Source organism: Falco rusticolus, chromosome 8 (assembly GCF_015220075.1).
Source record: "Falco rusticolus isolate bFalRus1 chromosome 8, bFalRus1.pri, whole genome shotgun sequence".
Lineage (NCBI taxonomy): Eukaryota > Metazoa > Chordata > Aves > Falconiformes > Falconidae > Falco > Falco rusticolus.
The window spans coordinates 32773155-32798603 of record NC_051194.1 but is presented as its reverse complement, the minus strand read 5'-3'; the positions used below and the strand labels follow the sequence as shown (position 1 = coordinate 32798603).

General features: G+C 39.5%; 2 protein-coding genes across 4 annotated transcripts in view; one reads left to right on the top strand and one right to left on the bottom strand.

Moving 5' to 3' along the window:
• Positions 1 to 7778, top strand: part of LOC119152611 (glycerol-3-phosphate dehydrogenase [NAD(+)], cytoplasmic-like) — a 24210-nt gene extending 16432 nt beyond the window's left edge. Inside the window, exons 4-8 of the mRNA XM_037398138.1 lie at positions 259 to 397; positions 2169 to 2281; positions 3794 to 4027; positions 4173 to 4279; positions 5578 to 7778. Coding sequence (XP_037254035.1) covers positions 259 to 397; positions 2169 to 2281; positions 3794 to 4027; positions 4173 to 4279; positions 5578 to 5674 — 690 coding nt within the window. The 3' untranslated portion in view covers positions 5675 to 7778. The remainder of the gene's footprint in view (positions 1 to 258; positions 398 to 2168; positions 2282 to 3793; positions 4028 to 4172; positions 4280 to 5577) is intronic.
• On the bottom strand, positions 869 to 25449 carry LMLN (leishmanolysin like peptidase). Of its 3 annotated transcripts, XM_037398134.1 has the most exons (21): positions 25259 to 25449; positions 24893 to 24990; positions 24759 to 24789; positions 24179 to 24261; positions 23583 to 23700; positions 22581 to 22759; positions 21829 to 21934; positions 21477 to 21571; positions 20527 to 20644; positions 19241 to 19348; positions 17504 to 17580; positions 16792 to 16902; positions 15939 to 16071; positions 15195 to 15354; positions 14245 to 14375; positions 13287 to 13497; positions 7390 to 11864; positions 5692 to 5770; positions 4103 to 4253; positions 2334 to 2408; positions 869 to 1749 (listed from the first exon to the last, which is right to left on the bottom strand). In XM_037398134.1, exons 1-17 carry the CDS (start codon positions 25415 to 25417, stop codon positions 11770 to 11772), a joined length of 2013 nt encoding a protein of 670 aa, XP_037254031.1. In that variant the 5' UTR covers positions 25418 to 25449; the 3' UTR covers positions 869 to 1749; positions 2334 to 2408; positions 4103 to 4253; positions 5692 to 5770; positions 7390 to 11769. The 3 variants fall into 3 exon arrangements, with proteins under 3 accessions (XP_037254031.1, XP_037254030.1, XP_037254032.1); XM_037398133.1 differs by having other exon boundaries at positions 5692 to 11864; XM_037398135.1 differs by having other exon boundaries at positions 5692 to 11864; positions 15939 to 16068.

Here is a 25449-nt window from a genome sequence, read left to right as displayed (position 1 = left end):
GCAGTGGGTGTGAGGCCTCTTGCAGGGTTACCTCAACTGTTGCTACCTTCTCCCTGAACTTGCCTTGAATTTGCAGTTACTGAAGTACAACCCCATAGCATTTATATTCACTAACATTAGCTATTAATACAAGACCCAGATCCTTCCAATTAATACCAGGGAGCTGCAGGCAATAGGACACCACCTGCTTTACCGGTGCTCTACTGCTGTAATTTTCCTACTCTAATAACTTGGCTTTGACTATTGTCTTTTCTTCAGGGGATCGATGAGGGTCCCGATGGCCTGAAGCTCATATCTGACCTCATCCGGGAGAAACTGAAAATAGAAATCAGTGTGCTTATGGGGGCCAACATAGCCAAAGAAGTGGCTGATGAGAAGTTCTGTGAAACCACCATTGGTAACTATTGCAAATTAGAGCCACTAGCTGGGGTTTAATGTCACCTGTGGCTGGGCAACAGGATAACCTCTCTGAAGGGAGCAGGGGGGTGCAACAGGTCCCAGTCGGTTCCCAAGTGGTGCAGTGCCCACTGAGCTTGTTCAGGGAGGCAGCATTATTTCCAGGGAGCTTGGTGCTGGCAGGATCGGATCCAAATTGACAGCAGGTTTCAGTGCTGAGAGCTAATTTAATCCATTAAAAAATCACACCTTAATCCTGTTTCTGTAGGAGCTGGCAAGAGCCAGCTTTTATGCCTGTACAGCTCAACGCTGAACACACTGGCAGTTGACACACTACGCAGTCTAGATAGAAAAGTGTAATGAGAAGCTGGTATGCACTCACACTTTCTGAGGTGTATTTCTCCATCTTCAAATATCTTTGCTTGAAAAAAACCCAAAAGACCAAAACAAAAAAAACCCCAACCAAACCCAGTAACATTCTGTTCCTCCCTTGCATTCAGGCTGCTTGCCAAGGCATAGCTTCAGATCCTCCCAGAACTGGGTTTGACCTGATTTGGAAAGTTCATCCAGTAGTTTTTAAAACCCATTGATTTTTGAAGTTAGTCAAAATTAAAGTTAGATCCTTCCACAGCTAGGGAAGGCAAAAGAACCCAAAAAACACCCAACACCACCCCCCTCAAAAAAAAAACAAACCCAAAATTGTTGCTGCAATACTGTTCCTTTGTCCTGCAAATGTTACAGTAATAGTGAAAACTGTACCAGCTGGGCATTTGTTTCTGGCAGAGCAGCTAGGTACAGACAGGACTGGATATGATAAGGAGAGTTGAGCAATATTCATTTTCTTGGGGGGAATTTAACTTCTGCTGGCCCAGTCTGAAGCCATGCTGTGAAGATGACTGTGTGAAGAGCTTTGCCCCTTGTTTGTGTCCTCATGGAAAGCCACAGAGCCCAGAAACGGCCACCTCAAGGAGACCAGGTAGCACCCAACATCAATTATTGCGAAGAACAAGAAGCAGACCCGAAGGTTCTCATGAGATGGGGCAGAAACCCCACAGCTAGCAGAGTGCAGTGCCTCAGGGTAATAAAACTCCCTGCTGTGCTCTCTCTCTGAAGGAAACCAAGCTGCCTCGTATAAAAGTGAAGTGAAACTCCAGTCAAAAGTCTTTGCCCAGCTGGCCATGGGCTCTTCGGACAAAAGCAGACCTCAGCTCCTTTGCCAGCGAGGGCTCTCTCTACCCTTGCTCTTGGTACCTAGGGTGAGCACTGTAGCAACGTGATGCATGACTTCTGTAGAACTGGTAACAAACCTGTTCCAGCAGTGCCAACATTCAACTTAGTCATCTGTGGATCTCCCTATAACTGGGAATTAATTGGGCATTAATCATTTGCGCCCCATAATAATATTTAGTGATTACACCAGTTTACATTTTCAAAGCAGCAATTATACCGTTGTGCTGTACAAAGTGATTTGTAAATATTACCGTTTGTGGTTATACAAGCTTTCTCAGGCAGAAAGCTGCATTAGAGGCTGTCTAGTTTTAAGCCCTTTAAAGTGTTATTAAGGGATGCTTGGTCAATACCCTGGGACTTGTATACATTTAACACTGGCTTCCAGCAGCAGCAACTGCTGTCACATGAATCTCTTGTTTAGCAACACCCAGTTTCTGGGACAACAAAACCTAAAGTGGTCCCTAGGACCTCATTTCAGGTTTCAGTTAACTGTGTGTACTCTGAAACTCTGCAAAAACTCTAATTTTCATCCTTTCCCACAGGGTGCAAAAATGAAAAACAAGGGGAAATCTTTAAAGAATTAATGCAGACCCCCAATTTCAGGATTACCGTGGTGCTTGACTCTGATACAGTGGAGATCTGTGGAGCCTTAAAAGTGAGTGATTTCAAAACAAAATGTTTTCATTAGGGCCAAATTCTACCCTCACCTGAGTCTTCTGTAAGCCACAGGGTGATTGAGTGAGCACAGACAAGATGTGTAGTTCATGTGCCAGTTTTCCAACCTGTAAAAAAGGGAAATTTACTTAAAAGTATAACTGCTGGCAAACCATTTCAAAATAATTGTATTTTTATCTTCTGAGGGCATAATTTAGTCCACTGTATTTTCTTGTCTGCCTGTTGTAAGCACATAGAACAAAGACTCTTACTACATATAGTAGCTCCCACTAATAACTTATTTCAAGTAGTTCAACTTAGTTTGAGTAGCCTGCTAGTAAGTTTGCAATAGAAGCAATGCTCTGTGTTGGCAGCACGCCTGTGTGGCATTCAGCCATGCCCATGTGGAGATCCCAGGCTGGATCAGAAACGACACCAAAACCCACCAAGTTTCCAATGAGGAAGCACTTGAGTGAGATTCGGAGTTTGCTTTTAAAAGTGCTTAAAGTGACTCTAGCTTGTGATCCTTTGTACTTTTTTATAGGTTTGATTATTTGTACCTCAATAATGCACCTTTCCTTGGAGGAGGGGGGATTACTGGCAAGGAAAGAATTGGTCCTGTTTAACCTTACATACAAAAAGTTTGTTTTCATACAAAACCAAATATCCCCAGATTTTGCTTTTGCCCATAGACTGGAACTGGGGGAAGAAACAGAGCAGAGAGGTTGTTTCTGCTTTGTGGGAAATCTTTGCTGCTCTTGAAATCATTGCTTTGGCATTGCCTTTGCTAAAAAAAAAAAAAAAAAAGAAAAATGTGCAGCTGGGCGTGTGCGTGTCTTGAGCAAACATTTCAACAGCAGTACTAGGTGACATATTACTCATATACAGTGAACACTTATTTGGGGACTTATTTAGGGGCTGGGAATCAGGAGTTGGGAAGGAAGGTGTGCAGGATAATGGTGAGGAATAATGAAGATGTTTAGGATCCCAAAAGATTTGTTTAAAACTGTGGGAAAAGGCAATTTACTGACTGTTTTTGCAGGCAAAACCAGAATTTGATGTACTGCAGCATCTGCACATAGAACCCATACCTGTCTCAATTAGAGACACACAGAGAAAACCTAGAAAGGCATGACTCCATGTGGGATATTTTAAATAGTTAAAACAGAAAGGTCAGCAAGTCCCAACTTGGAACTAGCAGAAAACCAGAACATCATTTGCATAGATACTACGTGATTGCAATACAGCTACATTAAACAAGCTGCTTAGATTTTTTGCCCATAGGAATAACAGTGGACAGCGTATAAAAATCTAGAAGCCCAGATACTTTTGTTCAACAGTAACTAGTAACACCTTCTTCATAAGATAAACCTATGGCCACTGGAAATTGCATCTTGTTCTGGCGAAGACAGATCTGTGGGGTTTTCTTAAAGCTCAGTGCATGCTGATGAATTGCACATCTTGCCTGACTGTCTCCTTTTTTCCTCTATATTTTGCACTAAACCATTTTCAGAACATCGTAGCAGTGGGAGCTGGCTTTTGCGATGGACTGGATTTCGGCGATAATACAAAGGCAGCAGTCATACGCTTGGGCCTTATGGAAATGGTGGCCTTTGCCAAGATGTTCTGCAGGGGACCGGTATCAATAGCCACTTTTCTGGAAAGCTGTGGTGTCGCTGATCTAATCACTACCTGCTATGGGGGACGCAACAGAAAAGTAGCAGAAGCCTTTGCTCGCACAGGAAAGGTAAGGATTTTGAAATATTTTACACTAACATATGAAGAAGTCCTACTGTATTTTACAAAGTTATTAGCTGTTTACCTTCTTGATAACTGCTGGCATCACAGCTGTATCCCCTCTGATCCAAATAATCAAGTCTCCTCTCTTCTAGTCCATTGAGGAGCTGGAAAATGAGATGCTGAATGGACAAAAGCTGCAAGGTCCTCAGACCTCAGCTGAAGTCTACAAGATTCTGAAACAGAAAAATATGCTTGATAAGTAAGTGCTTTGATTTAAAAAAACAAGAACAAAGTATGATGAGTTCTTAACCTCCTTAACTTGTGTTTAATTATGTTGTTCTTTTCTGCAATAACTGCTTTCTACATCTTGGGCCACCGTTAGAGCTCAGCCTAGCTTGACTCCTCACTGCCATGGTCAGTAGAATGGAATGAAGGCTAAATGGTATTAGAAGAAACAAGCCACAGACATATAGGAAACAAAAGAAATAATGCTCTGAAGGAGCTACCCAGGCATCCCCGTCCCCCTAAACAAGACTAAAGGCCATACAGAGTCAGCTTGCAAACACAGTCTGTGAGTCAAGGGGTTTCTTGTTCTCAGTGTATCACCGTTACAGCTTGCAGCAATCCTGCTCAGTGCAAACATTAACTAGGTTATGTCAGTATAAAATATGGGAGCATACTCCTCATCAAAAAAATTTTATATGCATTAATTAGGTAATATGCACTGATACCAATGCTTTCGTGCCACAATAATGCAGAGGTAAAAAGTACTTCTAATTGTTTGGGACGATGTAAGATTATTTATAATTTGAAACCTTTTGTCTCAGCTTACACAACAGAAGAGCTAAACTTCCCTCCATCCCATTCCCTCTCATATATCAGCAGTAGTGAGAGGTCAAACACCGCTAAATGAGTACTAAAAAACCCCCGACTGTTAGTATTATAACAGATACAGAAGAGTTGAGTAGCATTATTTTTCAAAAATGAGAGAGAAAAGAAAAGCTATTCTCAACAGGCATGAACTTTAAACCAAAACTTGATGTAATAAGTGTCCTATAATTGCACTTAGTTACACGCTCAGCTCCAAGTCATTGAGTGGACTCATTTTTTACCACATAATGACTAAGCTTGTAAAAGAGAGAGAATCTTTTAAGCCAGGAAAAGAAAATAATTAGACATTTTCATCCTTTTTAGTCCTTTAGATATCAGTAATGGATGCAAATAATACATGCATTTTGCACGCAGGAGGAAGAAGAGGATATGCAATTCAAGATCTTTTGTAAATAAAAAATACTAAATAGGAATTTTGTTTCCAAAACAGCTTTTCTCAGCCATCACCCCCAAGAACTGCCCTTAGTTCCTCCTGACTGTCCTACGTAGCCTTCCAATAAAGGCACCTCGAAGTTAAAATTACATTGTAAAGAGAAAACATTTTCACTTTTTTTAATGTAACAGAAACAGAGAGAAAGATCCCCCCCCACCCCCCAGATTATAAAGGGAATATAAACGTTTGTATAAACTTTACAGATTATTTTCCTTGCTATACGCTTCTTTTAGGTTTCCGTTATTTACGACCATCTACAAGATCTGCTATGAGGGTCAGTCGATCCAGGATTTCATCGCGTGCTTACAGAACCACCCAGAGCACATTTAGAGATCCCCTCTCCTCACCTGGTTGCATTCTCATCTTCCCAGGACTTCTGTCCACTCCACTGCAAAAGTAGAGAAACACGTTGCGCAACAAGACTTGCTGTAAAAGCAACAAAGAATGTATTTCAGTATCCTCATTCTGAGGGGAAAAAAAACCCTATAAATCTGCCTTTAATTTCAATGTTGTACCTAAGGAACAGGAAACAAATGTAAAATGTAACAGTATTTGATTTGAGTTAGTAACGCAGACATTTCCCTAGAATTACTTTCTTGTTGATTGAAAACAGTTTCCCTCGTAGTTTCCATAACAAATGCTCAACCTAGCTCATATCACCCTTAACATTTTGCCTAATGATATTACTTACAAAACAGCACAAGACACAGAAAAATTGAAGACCTCATCCAAACAGAAAAATTATAGTAGAAAAAATGTGACAGCAATAAGATGTAATCACATAGGCAAATGCTGGCTTTCCATAACTCCCTTCACACACAAATAACCTTTTGTGTTTTGCAACATGGGGTCCTTCCTTGATTTTGTTTCCCAGTGTAAGCCTCGCTGAAAAAATAGGTATTGTTCCCATACTCAGACACACACGAATGTTCAGATGTATAAATAAAACAGTTTAAGGTGTAGGGGGGAAGGAGAAAGAAGGGGGTTTTGGGGTGGTTGGTTTGTTTCAAATTCAGGACACTAGGAATCCTCAGTAGTAGTCTGACCTTCATGAAACTTACTTGAAATTCATGAAATTTCCTTGAAATACAGAAAAAAAGTTTGGAATAACCAAATACATTTATGTTAGATTTCTCAGCAAGACATCCTCATTAATTGGTACTAGCTGAGAGGGGAAAACTGGAAGCCAACAAGGAAGATGCTTGTGCGATGCTACTGTTTTAAGGATATAAGAGGTAACAGTGAAAACTCCTCTGTGATACTTGACTTTTTATACATGCATCAAAATGACCGCTATAGACGCACAGAAATCCTGTAAAATTGCATTTGAAACTGGGCTGCATTTCAATTCCGCTGGGAAACTCCCCTGGGCTGACACCAGTGCAGCTCCTCACATCCTTCCAGACTGCAGACTAATGCCCTGATCTTGCTGTACCTTAAGCAACGCATCTTATACTCCAGATGAGAGATCCATCTACTTCTGGATTTTAGACACAAACTGGTTCATATACCAGGTTTTTTTATTTTGCTACCAATAGCATTAATTTTAGAAACATAAATTTTTAAACGTTATGGCTGTAGTTGGGTGACTTCAGATACCTGATGTTTTTCAGAGTTAAAGCCATCTATGAAATGAACAGTGGCACATTTTATAAGCTTTAATACCCTTTTGAAAGAGTCCTATTTTGAGACAAGGCAAACAAAAAGGAAGAGTAACCTACTTTTCCTTTGCTTTATCCGATTTTCCAAAATAGCAGAGAGGAAGGCAAGTTGTTTTTTTCAATCTCTATGTATTCGCTGACATATTGCTTGGGGGGGGGGGGGGGGGGGGGGGGCGGCACAGAAGCTAGATTATAAAATCATCTCCACTCTGCATTTTAAAGGAATATTGTTATGTCTTTCACATTTATTACAGTAACAGATACATATGAATGTATTATTATATTGTAAAACTCTCCATCTCAGCTAGCAATGCTAGCTCGGGTATGAGCAGCAGCGGCTGCAGCATCACCGAGGCCTGCAGGACAGCAGCGAGGGTAGCTCACCTCCGCCAGCCTGCAGTCCGGTCACAGCCAATGGCTCAGGGCTCCGCAGGGCAACACCAACATTCCTTCCACTGAAATGGGAATCAGGTGGCCAAATCCTTTCCACAAAACAGGGAATTGTGATCTTCCGCTTCAAGGGGAAAAAGACTTAAAATAGTGCATTGGTTTTAAGTATCAAATACATGAGGAAGGGATAAAGAATTCAGGAACCTCCTCATTTCACCAGCAGGCAGAACTTCTGGCAAGTCATTTAATTCAGCTAATTACAACATAGAACATTTTACTTTCGAAGTGTATCAAGTAACAGTTTAGCAAAGTGATCAATATGCAGACTTGATGTAGTTTCATTTATCAGAATTGTCACCAAATAAAAGACTGTTGTAATGGTGGTCCTTTATTGCTGTCATTCTTGCAATTACTAATTATCAGCTCTCAAAGAAAAGGACAAGAAGGGTCAATTTTCTACAGACAGTTTATTGATGAACAATTTTTTCTTCTTTATGACATAGCTTTTTTTAAGCAGATAAGGAAATTTTTACTCCATAAAATAACAAGAAGTAGCCCTTATATCTCAAAGTCTACGTAAAATAGTTTGTTCTATATTTACATTCTGTACCAAAATAGGAAACACAAGTTCAAGGTCAGCCAGTTCTCTTTAAAGAGGTGTTTTATCTCCAAGGTCTAAGCTTCACATTAAAAAGGCAACATTTGCACTTTGGAAGTCTGGTGGTGTATGATCTCGTAATTTAGTATACAAATAGACCCAAGTCCTGAAGAGCTATACATGCAAGCAGCCACCCATGCGTTCAGCCAGCCAAGCAAAAGCTGGTTGTTAAATCTTGCAGGGGAAAGACCCTGACCTGCTCAGCTGGCTGAAAGTCACTCGGAGGAAATGCGGGGAAGGACGGACAAACGCCTCCCTCTCTACCCAAATACATTCAAGCAGAAAGATTTGCAAGACAGGATTAACAACAACTGACCCTTATAAGGGACTGTGGATACATCTGCTCTTAAGCGACATTGGTCATCCTAATTCTTTCTGCTGAGAAGTAGCAAAATGACCTGCACTGGACTGACAGTCAACTAATGGGGGGTCAAAATTATCTTTTGGTAATTAACCTATATCCACGGCCGTGACAGTCTCCCAAGACTTCAACTCACTTCAAGAGGAATGACTTGCCTGCTTTTCAATGTAATTTTACTTGCTGCATGCTCCAGCCACAAGCTATCCTTCCTCCTCATAGTTGTCTGAAACACTAGAAAAACGTGTTCCTGAGGTATGCTCCATCTACCCTGGTGAAAACAGAAAGGCTTATTTGGGCTTTCAAATTTCAAAGGTTTCACATATAAGAGATCCAGCAGGGTGGACTTGCCACAATATAGTCAGGACACCTGAAGTAGCTGCCTGCAAACTCTGTATTTAAATACCAATACTGACTTCTATAGGGAAAACTACACTTAAGGCTATGGAACTGATTGGTTTAAGCTACAATTTAAGCTGTGTTCTACACTCAGAGATGGCTTATAGTTCCTACTGTATTTATTTTGCTCTTAATAACCTGAGACATGTTTTTACTTAATTCATCTTAAGAATTGGAAGTTCACAGCAGGCTAGAAGCTTAACTCAAACAGAACTGAGGTAGTCGGTTTTACTCAAATACTCTTTTTGACCATCACCAATTCATTCTCACTTCAAATTAAGCTTGACACATTTGTTGGCAGTTCCAACACAGCTACAGCTGCTAACGCACTGACGGGATGCAACATGTTGGATTTTGCCAGCTAAAGTACCTTCCCCCCTGACCCCACAAAGTCACATCCAGTTCTGCAGTACACAGCCAGCTGAAGGGCTGCACGTCGAAGAAATTACAACTGAAGCCTCAGATTATTAAGGCAGTAATAGTTTTACTTCATTGGATTCACTGATGCAGCTACTCAGCAGGTACTGGTGAATCTGACCACAAGAGCTCTGACAGGCAGATTGATTCTTCCCTGTAGGTACAATGCGCTACAGCCTCATCCTTTAATTAGCACATACAATTCAGAAGTAGGTAAGCATCAACTTTAAGTGATCTTTCAGTTAATTCTCAAGAAGAGAGAATAAAAGCCCTCAAGATAAACAACTGTGTAGAAGATAAAATATTCAATTAAATATGACAAATTTCACAGTTACACGAGAGGAGATGAGCATATCAAATACTGAGCACAATAAATTAACACCAGTAAAAAATTTTAAGTTATAAAGTTAACCAGAAAGTTCAGACAGTGCAAATATTTCACAGTAAGAAAAAATAACCAATAATTTCTTTTCAAGTATCAAAAGCACTGTTGTTGAGCCATACCATTTAAACCGTATTATTGCACAACAGACAAAAAATACAGTATCAGCCTCTGGGACCTAAGATGTATTCTCAAACCTTTACATTTGCAAGGAATCAATTTACACCAACTGTTGATTGTGCATATCTTGATGTAATCAGTGTTCATGTACTAATCTGAGTGTTTAATTCTGACATATACACATTTAAAGCATTTGATTCTTAAATTGTATTGCTTCTCAGAAACACCTATTTAAGGCTAGCCTAGGCCTCGTATAATTCAAAGCAAACTTAACCTGCAGTTAAGGGGAACTAGCCCAGTGCAAGGTACTCTCTCAACTGTGATGCCTTCAGTTTTAGGTTGCAGCTTAGCACCTAAAGCACCTCAGCAGTGTTGCAAGAGTTTCTTTAAATAATAATTTAAAAAACCAAAAAACCTCACAAGTCCAGTAGGTACAAACATTTTCTTACCATTACAATGGAAGTCCTATTATTAAACAAGTTTCATTGGAGCTAAGGAAGTTTTACTCCATACCCCTTCCATCCCCCTACCTTTCATTTTAGAAAGGTACCTAGTCCCTCACAATTGTCACATCACAGCACGTTTAAAGAAGCAGATTAACATCATCTTTCTGCCTATATTTGCATTTTTTAGTGCACCAGGCACATCTACTCCCTCAAGTTTAACACTCTTCCAAGAATGAAAACTATCCTAACTGGACACAACAGATTGGACCACATTAGCTTCTTTCACTCCAAACAGAATTATTTGTAACACATTATAGAGTCAGAAACAAATATAAACATCCTTACAAGCGTCCTATAGAGCAGCTGTCCTCAGCTAGACAGATTTTGCTCATTTTGTTCCTCTCATGTATCTTGTCCATCAGGCGATTATTTTTGTACCAAGGTGTGCCCTCAGGCGTTCAAAATGTTTGATTCTCAACTTATTACAAATACTCAAATAATGCATAGTATTTACATTTTAAGAAAAAGTGGTAGGAAAAAATAAAATTAAGACTTTTCTTTAGACATTCAATGTATTTTTTGGTCTAGAGAAGTCAATAAGGTCCTGTAAGATTCTAGCTGCCACCACTACTGGTTTGCCTTTCAACAAAAAGTGAGAGCAGCTGCATTTATGCTCACACTATTTTAAAAATAATAATGCCATTTAAGAAACAAACCAACAAAATTAATCAGAAATCCTATCCCAATTTTACAGACTGGGTGTCTGTACTGAAATGCATTTGCCTAGCAAATTAATCTGGAATATTCAGTCATTTGATGTATTAAATTTCACAGTAGAACTGGCACATACTAAATGAGAACGGGATTTCTAGACAGTTATCTTAGTTACCAGTCTGAAATTCCAGTTTGTGCATGTAAGAAGGTTTAAGTGAGTCCCAGGAATTAGCCACTTTACTGCAAACTAGTATGAATTCCAAGAAGCCTCAAAGCTGCAGAATCCAGTTGTGGAGACAACTGCCAACCGTTAGTCTATCCCCTTAAATTATTTTTCTCCCCCCCCCCACCCCCACCCCCCAAACTGTAAGAATTGACAAAACAAACAAAAAGTCCCCACACCTGTTTAGGCCTGGGTTATTAGCAGTGATGACAACTGATTTTTACATGGCTTTTGACTAAACCACTGAGGTATATTTCCAGTTTGAGGATGCCTTGCTACCAGTCACACAGAGAACATAAAATAACAACCCTCAGTTCTATTACAGAATAGTTCTTGTTTCAAATCTTGACCAAGTTGCCAGGTAGTCTAACACAGTTGGCATAGCTACCATGTAACAAAAAAAAATAATATCAAAGGTTGCAATTCAGGAAAATACTGGCACTTATTGAAATGACAAAGTAAATTTTCCTCCTCTTAAACTCTGGCTGCTTTTGTCAGTACCTCCTGGACTGCTGTCTGCACTGATACTTGCCAGGAGAGACGAGATTCAGCAGAAGACAGCTGTCTGTGGAGACAAAAAGCCCTCCATGCTCCACAGTAAGGAGTGCAACATGATGGCGTATCATCTCTGAATATCATCTTGCCCCGTGTTTAACTCTATGCGCAGAGAAATAATCCTGTTAGCAGGGGAATCAAGTTAGCCATCAACAGCCAAAGGGTTACGACCAGGCTAGACGAGCAGGAGCATAAGTCTAAAATAAAGAAAACAAAACACCATAAAACATAAATATTATAGTTAGGGAAGAGAATATAAAATAAGAAAGAGAACACTAAAACACGAGAAGAGCAAATCGTATTTGCAGCAATCTGCACAGATTTATTCTAGCTTTCAAGGCTAGGAATTCAAACCAACCAAATAACACGATTATTCCCTTTATAATTAAATATATTTCTGCATTCCTTCACTAATAGCAATTAGGAGAACAAATGAGAAAATTTTATTGATATTGCAAGAAATAAGCAGGAAGTTCCCTGTGCCATGACTGCGGAGAAACAGCATTTCAAAACCTCTCAAAAGACTGTTCTATTAATACTTTTGATCTGTATTGGCTGTAAGTCAAATAAAACTCCAAGCCACCAAAACACCAAGCTGAAGAGGAGAGAAGGGGGAAGGAAGGAACCCAATATAGAAATCAGGCAGTTTGTCCATGTGTCAGGTAATCATATGGCTGGCAAGGCTTAAGAAAACCATGGACACAAATGTAAACTTGCACAGCTAAAAGCCTTTTTTTTAATATATATATACACACACACAAACAACATGAATTTAAATAAATGCTAGAAGGTGTGAGCCTCCTAGGTTACAGCTTTCTCATTCTAAAACATAACTTACAGGACTCACTCCATCAACCACTGAAATGTTGCCATCTCTGAGACAAAACAAAACTGTTTGAAATGGTACACAGAAACCCAAGTGACCACTTTGAAAAAAGAATTGAGTGTACAGGTAAACTAAACAGGTTTATTTTTTCCTTGAAAACTGCAGTCCAAGACAGAACGTCCAAAAATTAAAGAACTGGTTTTAAAGGCTTAAAAATAAGCCAGTAGTGGAAAAAAAAAAAAAGTGTTCTTTCATCAACTGGCTTTTTAGAAAGCCATCTGCTCTTGACAAAACATTAACTGGTACTCAGTGGTACTCAGTGAATTAAGCTTTTTTCCTCCCTTAAAAAGCAAACTGACACTTATCTTCCATGTTCTGCGCTACAGCATTAACATTGTCAATGGGAAGTTATACAAACAAGCGAGAACTCTCTTTCCACCAAGGTGATAATTTTGAAGGTTGTAACAATGACACACTTTGAAGGCCGTATATCAGATTTTCTCGTAAGTTGCTAGGCTAAAGCTACATTTCTGGGAGGGTTACCAGAAGGAGATACAACATGAAGTAGTTATGTTTTAGATACATTTCTCCTACATTGGCTGCTATGCTGCATGACTGCACAGCAAAAAGCTGGGCCCCTTTGCTTGTTCCTTTAACTCCTACGCTTAGGATCTTAGAATAGCCAGACCACAGCCCTCCTTTTCTGTTCCCCAACAGCCAGGGTAGACAAACTTTTATAGAGTTTTCAGACATTTAATATTAAAGTTTAATTTCAGCAAACCAGGCAACATACCGATGGGTGCAGGTTTTGTGAAGTTAGAAGGTGGAGGATCCCGCTCTGGGGGACAGGAGTCACAGAAGTCCAAACAGGCTGGGCAGATCAGATTCCCAACATGTATCCAGCCATTCATCTGAATGCTCACCATTAACACCTGACCTGAGCGGCTGCATAGGTACATGGTGTCCTTTACCCAAACATGCAGCCCTTGTGGAGAACAAGAAACCTTAAAATAAAAGAATAAAAGTCAAGTCTGTATTATGATTTATCAGAAATATGTTTTGGTGTTTGAAGGCTCTTCCAGTAAGTAAATACCCCATTCAGTAAATACCTGGTATTAGAGCACAGATTAATTTTAAGTACTGTAACACACTCAGAGAAACTATTTCATTCAAGACTGCTTTCAAGCACTGCCTGTACTCTTCTCGTGCAACTATGCAGATCATCAACTGAGAATGAGTAAAATTTGGCTTCTGCTAATGACTACTACTTTAGAGTTGTATGGCTGCTGAAAGTGACACCTTTAGCAAGACAGTCCTGATGAGAAGGAGGATAATGAAGAGTGATGCGTGCACAGTGCTTTCCACCTTTGAAAAAAAAAAAAAAAAATCAAAGTGACTAATTAACATTAAGCTTCAACAACAGAAGACTCCAATGTAAGTATTCCCACTTAGCTGTGGAGAAAGTGTTGCAGGGGTAAGACAGATGAAGTCCCTAGCAAGACTGGAAGCAACACATGAGCCATCACGGTGGTCACACACTTAATTTGATGTGTGATCTGAACTACAAGTTTACTGCTGGAAGATATTTTCAAAGCATGTCATATAATCTAGTTATTTAAGGCAGAGAAGATGATGTACCATGTCCAGGTGCAAAGTTCAAACAGTGATGGCCCATATCTTATGCCCGACTTGCTCCTTTAGTGTAACTTAAAAAAAAAAAATATATATATAAAACCCCAACACATACTTACTTGATAACATCCACTACCCCAGTCAGGGTAACTGAGTTTTCTCCTGCACTGCTCCATGACAAAAGCAGATTTCTGAATAAGACATACAGAGTTTGGTCCGTATTTCTCTGCACCATAGTTTTTGGTAGGATCTAAGGTAGAAAGAATATACTGAATTACAACTTACTAGGAGAACGAAGTCCACATCAACTTAATATGCTATAATTAGTCAATGTCACCCCACGCAATTCAAGATTTACTTTTGGAATCTTCAGACCATTAATCTGAATCATAATATAATTTTGGGAATTATACAGTCTTGAATATAATTATACAGTCTTGAATATAAAGTGAAAATAAACCCAATATTAAAAAAACCCAAAACAAACACAAACAAAACCAAATTAAAAAAGAAAAAGCAAACACTTTCCATCAGAACTATGTAGATATGTTTGCCTCCAGGGAGTGCTGGCTGTCACTGCTGGCTTGAAGGCAGAGGGCATTTATTTGTTTTTGAGACAACTGCACAGACAGGTAATATGATACAGTATTACGGAGCTCTCCAATATTAAGTATTTGTGCACTACCCTAGGAGATGAGCCCATGTTCTGGTAATTTGCAAAGCTCCTTGCCTTGAGCAAAAAACCTACAAAACCTGAAAGCAGAACTATTTTTCAGACTCAAAAAACAACCAACTAACCCACCCCCACCCTCTGTCTTATATTTAGATCATTTGGCATTATTTTCTGTCCAGCTCTCACGCAATTCTTGTATTAGATGTGAGTGTTTGCTTCCTAGGTGTACAAGGTAGTTGTGCTGTGCTTCTCACCTCAACACAGCTTTTACACAGCCAGCAGTGTAAAGCTAATTTTGCATCCAATTAGTTTTTGTATATTAGATTACATAGGAAGTCCATTCCAGATTAACAAATGTAGTCTCTCAAATGCCATACCGAAGTCTTGAAGACTGACCTGGTTGGTTCTCAATTATTCTACAGTCCGAGCTGCGCTGAAATTCACCACTTAAATGCCAACTAAATTCTTGACTAAAGGGACAATAGTCAGCAATTTCTACTGAGCCACCATAATAAGGCAATTCTTCTGCTGGTACTCCGTTAAGATTGTCAAAATACTGCAAAACAAAATAGGTAGTGAAGCAGTTTGCATAAGAGAAGCGTACAACTATTTTTTAAATAGAACTAATCACTACAGCTGTAAGAACATCAACTATTACTACTCAGGAATGCTATTAACAGCAACTTACAATACCCATGAACCAGATGAGCCAGAAGTATTAAAGAATACTTAAATAATGCAGAGATTCACATTTGCATGTACCACTCCCCACTCCTGCCCCTGCCCCAGCAATCACAGCATTTTCTGGGATGAAACAGAACAAATTTCTTAGCATACAGTGACACAAGGCAGCAGACTGGGTGAAGAAATACCTCAAATAAAATATTCTGGGGGACTTCTGTTATATAGCAACGTTGCCATCTGATATTTGGTTAAATGGCCAAGTGACATGCTTATTGTTTATTATGATCACAAGGCTTTTTTTCAGCCTCCAGACTCCTTATAACAAACTAAGGAAACATTTTTCGCAATATCTACTCTCATCTACTAATTCAGAAGAAAACATGAAACAAATGTAATCACCTGGCTGCAAAGCACAAGGATAAAAACAGTTATTTGGTAAAATAAGAGCCGTTATACCTGATATTCCTGAGGTAACTGCTTTGGAAACTTCTGCAAGTTGCACACTGCTACTGCTCTTTGGTCCTGTCTGCAGGTTAACTGCAAAGGATTGCTCCTCAAAGTGTCGCAGTATGGACTGATTAATTGCCTCCTCAAAGAAAAAAAAAAAAAAAGAATAAAAATCACATTAGATCATTTAACCTGCTTTTCATAATTTAACTAAGCAGTCAGTCAAAACTGTTCCCACTCTCCCCCACACTCTGTCAATCACACAAAGCATGAACTTCTCTGGAGGCTAATGTTATCTGTCTAGTTATGACCTTTCTAATTTAAAGAATATCAAGCCAGCAAACAAAGTTACAATGCACTCACCCATTTAATGTCATTGCTTTGTAAGCTTTAAAAGAAAAAAACCACACAAGCAAAACAAGCTCCCTATGCAGCTGTGTCCTAGAAATTTATGAGTATTGTAAGAACAAACAAGGCTGGCTTTGTTTTGAAGATGCCTATCACTTTCTTCTGTTGCTTTAAGTACAATCCAGTAATGCAAAGCGACACAGGCTACATTTCCAATTAAAAGAGACAAGATAAGAAAGCAAACACTTTCAGATAAAGCACAGCCCTCTTCTAGTTTAAATGCATCCTACACCTTAAAACGTTTGGCTTTGTATTTATTGGGGGGGATGCTTCTGCTGTTAATAGATTTGGTGTGCCCCTTTTTCCATGCATTCTGAAGGTTCTTAGGACAGCATTCCTTGTGAACCTGTATGTACCTCTACTTCATTTTACTGAGTTGCACTGGAAGGACAAATGTAAACAAGCATTAGGGTTTCCTCTCTGTTGTTTTTTTTTAAAAAGACTGTATTCTTACTTTTGTTTCTTTTGGTCGATCCAGAATTTACAGCTCTTCATTACAAAGTCACAGCCTTTATTGCGTCCCCAGTCTAATTTCTCTGCCATGCTGTAATTTGCTTTGTACCAGCTGTAATGGTATTTTGAAATGAGAATAGAGTTACTTCAGAAACTAGCATTCTAATTAATAAAACAGTTCAAAGAACTTCATATTATGCCTTAAGGGCTTCAAATGAAGAAAAAGGGAAACTGCATCCCTTTCTGCCTACAACACAATATATTACAATTCCACTATTTTTCAAGGCGCAATGAACTAAAAGAAAATTTTATTGCTTATTTTCTCAACAGCAATGCATTATGATCTGCAAAGGAACAACATATACAGAAAGATGAAGTTTTAGGCAATTTATGTTTCTGTCTACAAGAAGAGCTGAAAAAAGTAATATGTACTGCACGCAGAGAAGACATTTTAAAAAAGAAAACAGACACTACAACACTGTAGTGCATGTAATGCGTGGGGTTTATTAAGGCTAAATTAAGAATGGATGGATTTTGAAATGCATGAAGAAGAGTTAACTTATTAGGCATATTTCCTTGCCTAACAATGCTAATTACACCAATTATCTACTGTTGCAGATGGATAAGCACAAGTGCATCAATTTCAAGTAAAATCAATACAATGAAACCCACAAATTAACCAAAAAAACAATCCCATTCTTATTAATTCTTACCCAGTGTCCTCCATTAATGCTAAAGTGATCCTGGAAAAGACTCGATTCTGTGTATGGGATCCAGTCATTGCTTCATTCTGAAAGTTACCAGTTACTATTAGCAAGTCACTGAAAACTTACTGTGAAAGTATTTTATTTCCTGTCTTTTCTTACCATTGAAAAGCAAATCCCAACCTCTTTCATAAAAGGGATCAAAAGTGCAACTCCCTTCCCTACTCCACCCTACAAAGCTTCAGAATTCTAGAAGTCAGAAACCTTATTCCAAATTCCAGATAAACCTTATTCATGACCAGTGTGTACTTGTTTTTCTTTAGGTAAAATAAAACTCTTCCTTCTCCTAGCATATTTATCAGTAGCAATCACACCACATCTTCTGTTTCCTTTTGGTAAGATAAAGGCCAAGCTCATCTAATATTCTTGTGCAAGACTGATTTTTAGTTTTCCTAGACTTTCTAGCAGTCCTTTTCAGGAGTGAGGTGCACAGGACACATGACTAAAGGAACACAGCATTCCAAAGGAAGCTTTATTAGCGTAGCTGTGGAATTTTCCATCTCCTTTAAAAATAAGCAAGTTCACACCATCCTCAAAACCTAACTCCTGTCACCTTCGAGTTCCCTAATGACTTTGTAACTGGCAACTGTTAATATCTGTGTGTCTTTTTCCTGCTTAGTTGTTTCCATCTTATAAATTTCAGGTTTACAGCACAAGTCACTCACCTTTAATTACACAGCTCTGGGATTTCTGTTACTGAACTTCATCTCATTTCTATTACTTCTTCAAAACATGTAGTTTTCCAGCCTTCCCTCTCCAACTAGTGTGGTTAGGAGGAGTTACCACAGCAGACTTACTAGCACCAAATTTGCATCTCTGCAATACTTAGTTGGATCAAGACCAAAACCAACCTACACATGTCACTTTCCAGGTACAATCTTTTTCTGGAAAGGTAGAAAGGAGACTAGTAATAATCTCCCTTTTTTAAAGTCCTATTCAATCCTTAAAATTATCCTCATTCTAATGGCACTCGTCCTAGTTGGCTTTAAACTATTGTTCCACACTAAAGGTTACTGAAAAGCAGGAAAAACCCAATAATTTCAGTTTCAAGAAATACATAATTTTCAAGATCACTTTCACAAAGAGGTCTATCCTAAAGTATTTCCCTTCTTGTTTACCTTGCTGCACACAACAGTAACAAGGAAGCATATTTCTGCAAAAATATCACACAAGGCAAAGTTATAAATAAAAATAAGCTTAAGTGTCAGGACAGAAATAAGTGTTCCCTTGATCAGATGAGGTTCTGGAGTAGAGATGGGAAAACCTAACCCCAGGGCACACAAATAAAGATGAAGTCAAGATAATGAATAGCCAGAGAGATCAAATATTCAATGGATAAGAGGCAGAGGGTGACAAAGTTGAATTGACTAAAAGTAATACCCCCTTTCCCATAAACAGGGAGCATATCTTCTTAAAAGGGTAACTAGCAGACAAAGGTAGTAGATGTCTAGTTTTTTAGTAATCAAGCTTATTTCAAACTCATACTATGAGACTTAGCAATAAGGTAAAAAGATTTATCTAGAAATTAGACATTTAAGTATTTGTAGTTTAGTACTGATTGTGATACATTTCAGTGAGGTTTGATACACCTGCATTTTCAAGGTAGGTACCACTACAAACCTAACAATGAAGTCAGGGAGAGCAGATATTCCCTCATCCGGCTCCATTCCCAATAGTAGCACTAACCTCTAACAATCTCTTCTCCCAGTGATTGAGCTCAGTACCCATGCCACCTTGATTTTCAAGCTCCATTCCCTCTAGAATTGGACAATTAAAATGTTTTCGCGCTTCTTCCTAGAAAGAAAACATTTCAACACAATTCTCAAAACATTGAGACAGATACCCATATGCAGTCCTCATGTTATAGAATTATCTTTTTAAAGTATTTCAGCATTTCTTTTTCTGCCATCTTGTTTTCCTCTGAATGAAAACCACCTACTCATGAGGCTGACTAAGCCAGCAAGCACCCCAACACCAAGCCTAACAATCTGTTTAGTTATCTCCTAGAAATAAACGATGGAAGTTTACAAGAATAAAACAGCAACATAATTAGCTGAGAATAGCAAGCACACACTAAAGACCATATTAAAAAGAAAAAACAACACAAACACCACCAACAAAGTCCCAAGCAATGTAGAAACACTACAACCCTACTTCTGTCAAATGTTTCCAAGAAAAAACAGTGGGGTTTTTTTCAGTTTTATCAGCTAGTTTTGCATGGAGAAGTGTTTTCTACAAAATATTTGAAAAATCTTAAGAGGCATCACAACAATGCCATGGTTTCACAGTCAGAAGAGCCTTTGTCAGCGTGGTGTTACCCAGGAGCACCTTTAATGCTCTGAACAGTTTGACCAGCATGGCAAATTTTCAGAACAGGGGTAATTAAGCCAAGTTTGCTCTACATACTGTGTTAGACTTAAAGTAAAAAAGAAACATTATTTGTTGCCAAACATGATTAACACTGTAACTTATTTTCAGTGCCAATCTATTACACTTAAGCATGTTATGCTGGAGGCCAGAGGGAGAGTCAGAGGCATGGAAAGCAAGAAAGATTTCCAAGAATACCTGAGGAATTTCTTTTTGAGCATGACAAAAAGTTAACTATTATTTTGTAATCAATAAAATTAGAAAAAGATTAAAGCGATGCTTTTAAGGAGAAAAGTAGAAAATAGGATGAACTTTTAAATGAGAAAAGCGATGAAAGCACTATCTGTTAAGGCAACAGGAGTACTAGAAGTCTAGGACTGTAGGAAAACATCCAATGAGTAGGATTATCTGTCAGCCATTTTCCACTTTGCTTTGGACACACCCTCTCAACTAATTATACGGTCTTAATCGCATAGCTTTTGGGCCATACTTTCAGAAAAAGGGTATTCAATATTAGGTTATTACTTCTTAAAGAATTATTTATGACTCCAGAATGTGACTGTAACCTTGGTATACAAAGTTTAAAAAAGTTAATCCACACTTACAACTACACGAGGAGTTACCAGAAGATAAACAGTATGGCGCAGCATTTTGCCACCACGTACATCCCACAACCTCACTGCTTTATGAACGACTTTATTGCTCCACTGATACAAACCTAGACTGCAAGAAGAATGGTTTGGTTACAAATCTTTCGCACAACTACACGCTACTGTGTAAAGATTTATCTTCATAAGAAACAGAACCATAAATAATCTCTATACTTCCTCATGCTTTCTGAAGTTTAAATTTACTATGCAATGTTTCTCCTCTGTAAGATATGTGTTCATTATATACACAACTCTGATTCAGTAAGCCAGAGTAAGATTATTAAAAAGATGTCTGTAGACTCAAGACATAGCTTTTAGTTACCAGAAGTGTAAGAAACAAAATAAAAATCCTCAGAATTGCTATTATAAAAAGATGAAGAAAACCAAAACCTCTCTACACTTCCACCTCCAAAAAAATCCTAAAATAGCATTTCTACAATAAATTAAATGAAGAGGGGGGGGGGAAGCAAACTATTCATTCAATAACAGGTCAGAAAACCATGCAGCAGGCTATCCACACTGTCACTTCTGCGTTTGAATGATATGTGTCTTAAAAATATACCGCACTGACATTAGACAGACTACAGAAAATACAAGTCTCAATTTAGTAAGGCATTCAGCAAGCGTCAAAATTTAAGCATGGGTAATTTTAATGCCTAACTTCGAGCCTCCTGATAAATGAAATCCTGCCTTAGTTTGTAATATACGTGGATAATACAAGCACTTAATGCAAGTAAGGAAAAACTAAAAAAACACACTACATGTCAATATTTAAACATAAAGGCAAAGCATTCTAATAACAGAATCAAGCTGGATTTTCAGCAGGCAAGAATACATCTTAAGTAGTAAACGTGAAAACATCCTTCAATGGGAGTATGGAGAGAAAAAAAACCCCAAAAAACCACCTTTCATTAAAAGGAGGGAGTCCATCTGCATATCTTGCTGTCAAAGGTTTTCCATCATCATCACGATAAAATGCAAACAGTCCAGCAGAGAAACCCTTCAAGTTAAAAACCAAGCACAGAGAAACTTTTGGTAAGATGTTCACATACAAAGTCAAATCCCATGAAAGAGTTAATCACACCCAGTGCAGATCAAGTGCCAGTACTTCCACTGTAAGGCAGTTACCAGACAAATTGAAGTAGGCAAAGCAAGAGCCTTCCTCCACGTAACATCCTTCTCTTGCAACGAGCTGGAGGTATGTGACCAAGCAGGCACAAATTTCAGGGAAACGCATTTTATAACATCAGTCCTTACCAGTGCATGGATGATCTCATGTTTCACTGTAGACAGCATGCCAACAAATTCCTGAGCTTGCGTTGAAATCATATTTGGACACAAGTTAGCATATCCTGCTACTGGCCTGGAAGATAGTTTTAAAATTAAATTGTTTTCAGTAAAGTATTAGCAAATTCAAGTCATATTCACTTGCAGAGGCAGAAGATTTAAAAGAAAATGGAGACTAATGTAAAAGTAAGTCCTTCCAAACATCCTCCCCAATCATTTATAAACATCCTGTAAACAAACGATACAGTGACTAGTTTACTGTTGAAACAGGAAAGGATGGAATGGGATCAATCTCTATATTCAATATTCTGCACAGGCTATTAGTGACAACAGTATAAGAGATCTGAATTTTAGGCAAGACACTACAGAGGTACAAAGTGTCTGTTACAATGACTACCTGGAACTAGAAACAAGCACCATGTAAGGAACATTTGCATTCTCCTTTAAATTTGTGTAAGTCTGACACTGGTTTCAACAGAAACAGGATCTTGAGATAAAATTTAGGCAAAAACAGCGGAGGATTAGCTTTGACTTAAAATGCCTCAGCTTTACAAGTTAAGCACTACTTGATGGCTTTGTGGTTTCACATAAAGAGTGCTTGTCTATTTCAATAATGACTTCCACTTTGTTATATTATACAACACAGACAAACACACATATCTAAACATTTAAAATGCTAGAAAGTTTAATTACAAACTCTTTTTTTAACAGGGAATGCTTGCCTGTCCAGTTCAGCTTCCAGCTGGCAATAGGCTGCATATGCAATGATGTTTTCATGGCCACACCTTTCAGTAGTGAGAGCACTAACATAAAGTACAAAGTCAGCATCTCGAACACCTTCTTGATCCGGTAAGCCAGTGGGTCCATGGTGCCATTCACTTTCATTGTGCACCCTGCATTGCTTTGACAATGTTCAAATGGAATAATTAAAATACTTCAGCTATGACCAAAATTTTGCATGACAAAACTCAATTAGTTTGAGGCCAAGAATAAATCCCATTGTAAGACAGTGGAATATGAGAAAACTCCCCACGAGGACAGTAAACAAAACCAGAGCCAAGGAATAACTTTCAAATCAAGAGCTCTTCTGATTTATTGGACACCAGGAAAGTGGCAGCTTTTAAAGAAAAAAGGGTTTGCCAAGCTAGATATCCCCAAATTAGCACCCTTTATTTCCTACAAATGAAACATTTGGCTTACAGAAATAGTATACATAAGTAGCAATTGCATTTCACGTGTTAACTGGTATCTTTTTAATACCATAGTTGAAACTTCAAGCTAAGAGAAAGAAAGAAATCTGCTGATCACATACTGTAGTTGAATCGAAAATTCACGCAAGAACACAAGTTAGAAGCATTTCGTGCACCATGCTCCTGGTTCAGCAGATAACCTCTTCAAGTGAGGTCTTAAAAAAAACACCAAACAATAATCAACTTACTATCAATTTTGTGATAATGAACTCATTGACCAAGGTGAACAATACAGTGACTAGTAGCAATGTAACAAGCTTTGACTCTCATCCCCTCTGTAGAGTTCAACTTTCGGTTCAACAGCATAAACTGAAGAAAATTCCACTAACTCAAGTTGTTCTATTCTGTCACTCAAACTCCGTGATCTCCCGCAAACAGGTCACTTATGCACGGTTAGCGATATTAACTTTTTTATTAATTTCCACAAACAACAGTATTTCAATAGTTAGGAAGCACTTGGATGGCTTAGTTTACCTGGAGGTGTTTCTCGGGAACTATAACTGGCCCACACCTCGTATGGCTTGCGCAGGCTCCTCGGCAGTATCTGTGAGGGTCAGCCTTCCTCCTTAAATACTGGTTTGTTGCACACTGCCTTCAATAAAACACAAAAGACAGTCAGCACTGTTTGATAAGTAAAAAGAAATGTGGAATAGTCTTACAGCATCCAACAACACTGGAATACAGGTATTTAATGCAATTTCCATGGTCAGGACTGTAAGGTACCCTGCTCTAGGAGACATAATGCTTTGAGCTGTTAATGGAGTATTCACAGGTTGAGAGAGAGAGACTAGGAACCAATTCATAAATGGGAGTACATATAAAAGGAAACAGGCAGCACATATACCCTTTAACATCTCCGATACAACAAACGTGAATGTTGATCACAGAAGGCTGGCCGATTTCGGTATGCTCCCTAAATAGCACCTACTACCACCACCATGTCAGACGGGTCCCTGGCCTGATTCAGGAGGGTAGTTCTTACACTCTTATTCCATTCTTATTTTGAAGGCTGTACAACACAATGTTAAACACTGAATATAACAAGCAATTTTCAAAAAACTTCCACATACCTGCTTAGCAATATAGTACCCGTGGATTTGCGCACTTGGAATGTCTTCTCCAAATAAGATACAGCTTGGGGAAAAAGTTTGCTCTAAATACAACAAAAACAAAAGTCACCCAGTAGCAATGCAGACGTAACTCACCCTAAAAGCATTAACTACCGAGCTACATGAAACTCGCCAAATGCTGTGGCACAGCAGAATAGCAGAAAACTTCCTAATAAGTTCAATTGGTATCAACATGTTCAGGAAATACTTTGTTTCAGCATTCCTGTGTTTTGTTGGAATGACAAAATGAGAGGGAGCCAGTATTAATCTGAAGGTACAGCTTCAAAGAGGCTTTAAAAACTATACACGTTGCTTACTGAAATCTTTGCACTCTGGGATACAGCAAACACCTGCCAAACATTCAAAGGAGCATTGGAAGTACGGAACGGAGGCACAACCCGCACGCGAAGCCTCGGCTTCCCAGGCTAAAAGACATGAAATTGCTGGTATTTGCAACTTAGAATTACACTGAGCCTTAAACTTAACTCCATCCACGTGACAGGATACATACAAACAAAAAGGGGATGTGAATGCGACATACCTTTATGAGGTGTCTTTTCTCAGGTAGCAAACTATATTTAAGAATCAAAACAAACAAGGCTCAGTTAATAGGATTTCCATTCTCAGGTACGGAGGGAGGGGGAAAAAAAAAGGTTGCCACGACATCATACTCACTCCTCCACACTTCTATCGTATATAATCTTAATCCTTAGCTGCTGATCCACGTTTCGTTTCAGGACGTGATTTTCCTTCAGAGGAACCTGGTAGACAACCTGGCGGGGAGAGGCGCGGGCGGTTGGATGAGGCGGGCGGCCGGGCCAGCGGCGCCCCCCGCCCCGCACCCCTCGCCCCTTCCCGCCCGCCCGCCGTCGCGCCGAGCCCCTTCCCGCCCTTCCCCTCACGCTGCCGCGCGGGTCAGCCGCCGCCCGCCTGCCCCGTCCGCGGGGGCCGCTCGCCGGGGGCAGCCGTGAGGGGACGGCCCCGGCAGCGGGAGCTCCCGCTCCCCCGACCCCCGCCACCGCCCCTCCGCGGCGGCCCCACCTCCTCGCCGCTGGGCACACGGTGGCGACAGGGCGAGGAAGAGGATAGAGACGCGGCGGTGCGACCGCAGCCCAGCAGCAGCGCGGCGGTCAGGGCGGCGAGCAGCGGCCGGTGGGGCCGGCGAGGCCAGAGGCGCCCACCGCCCGGCGCGACGGCCATCTTCCACTGCTCTGCGGCCGCGTCGCCATGGA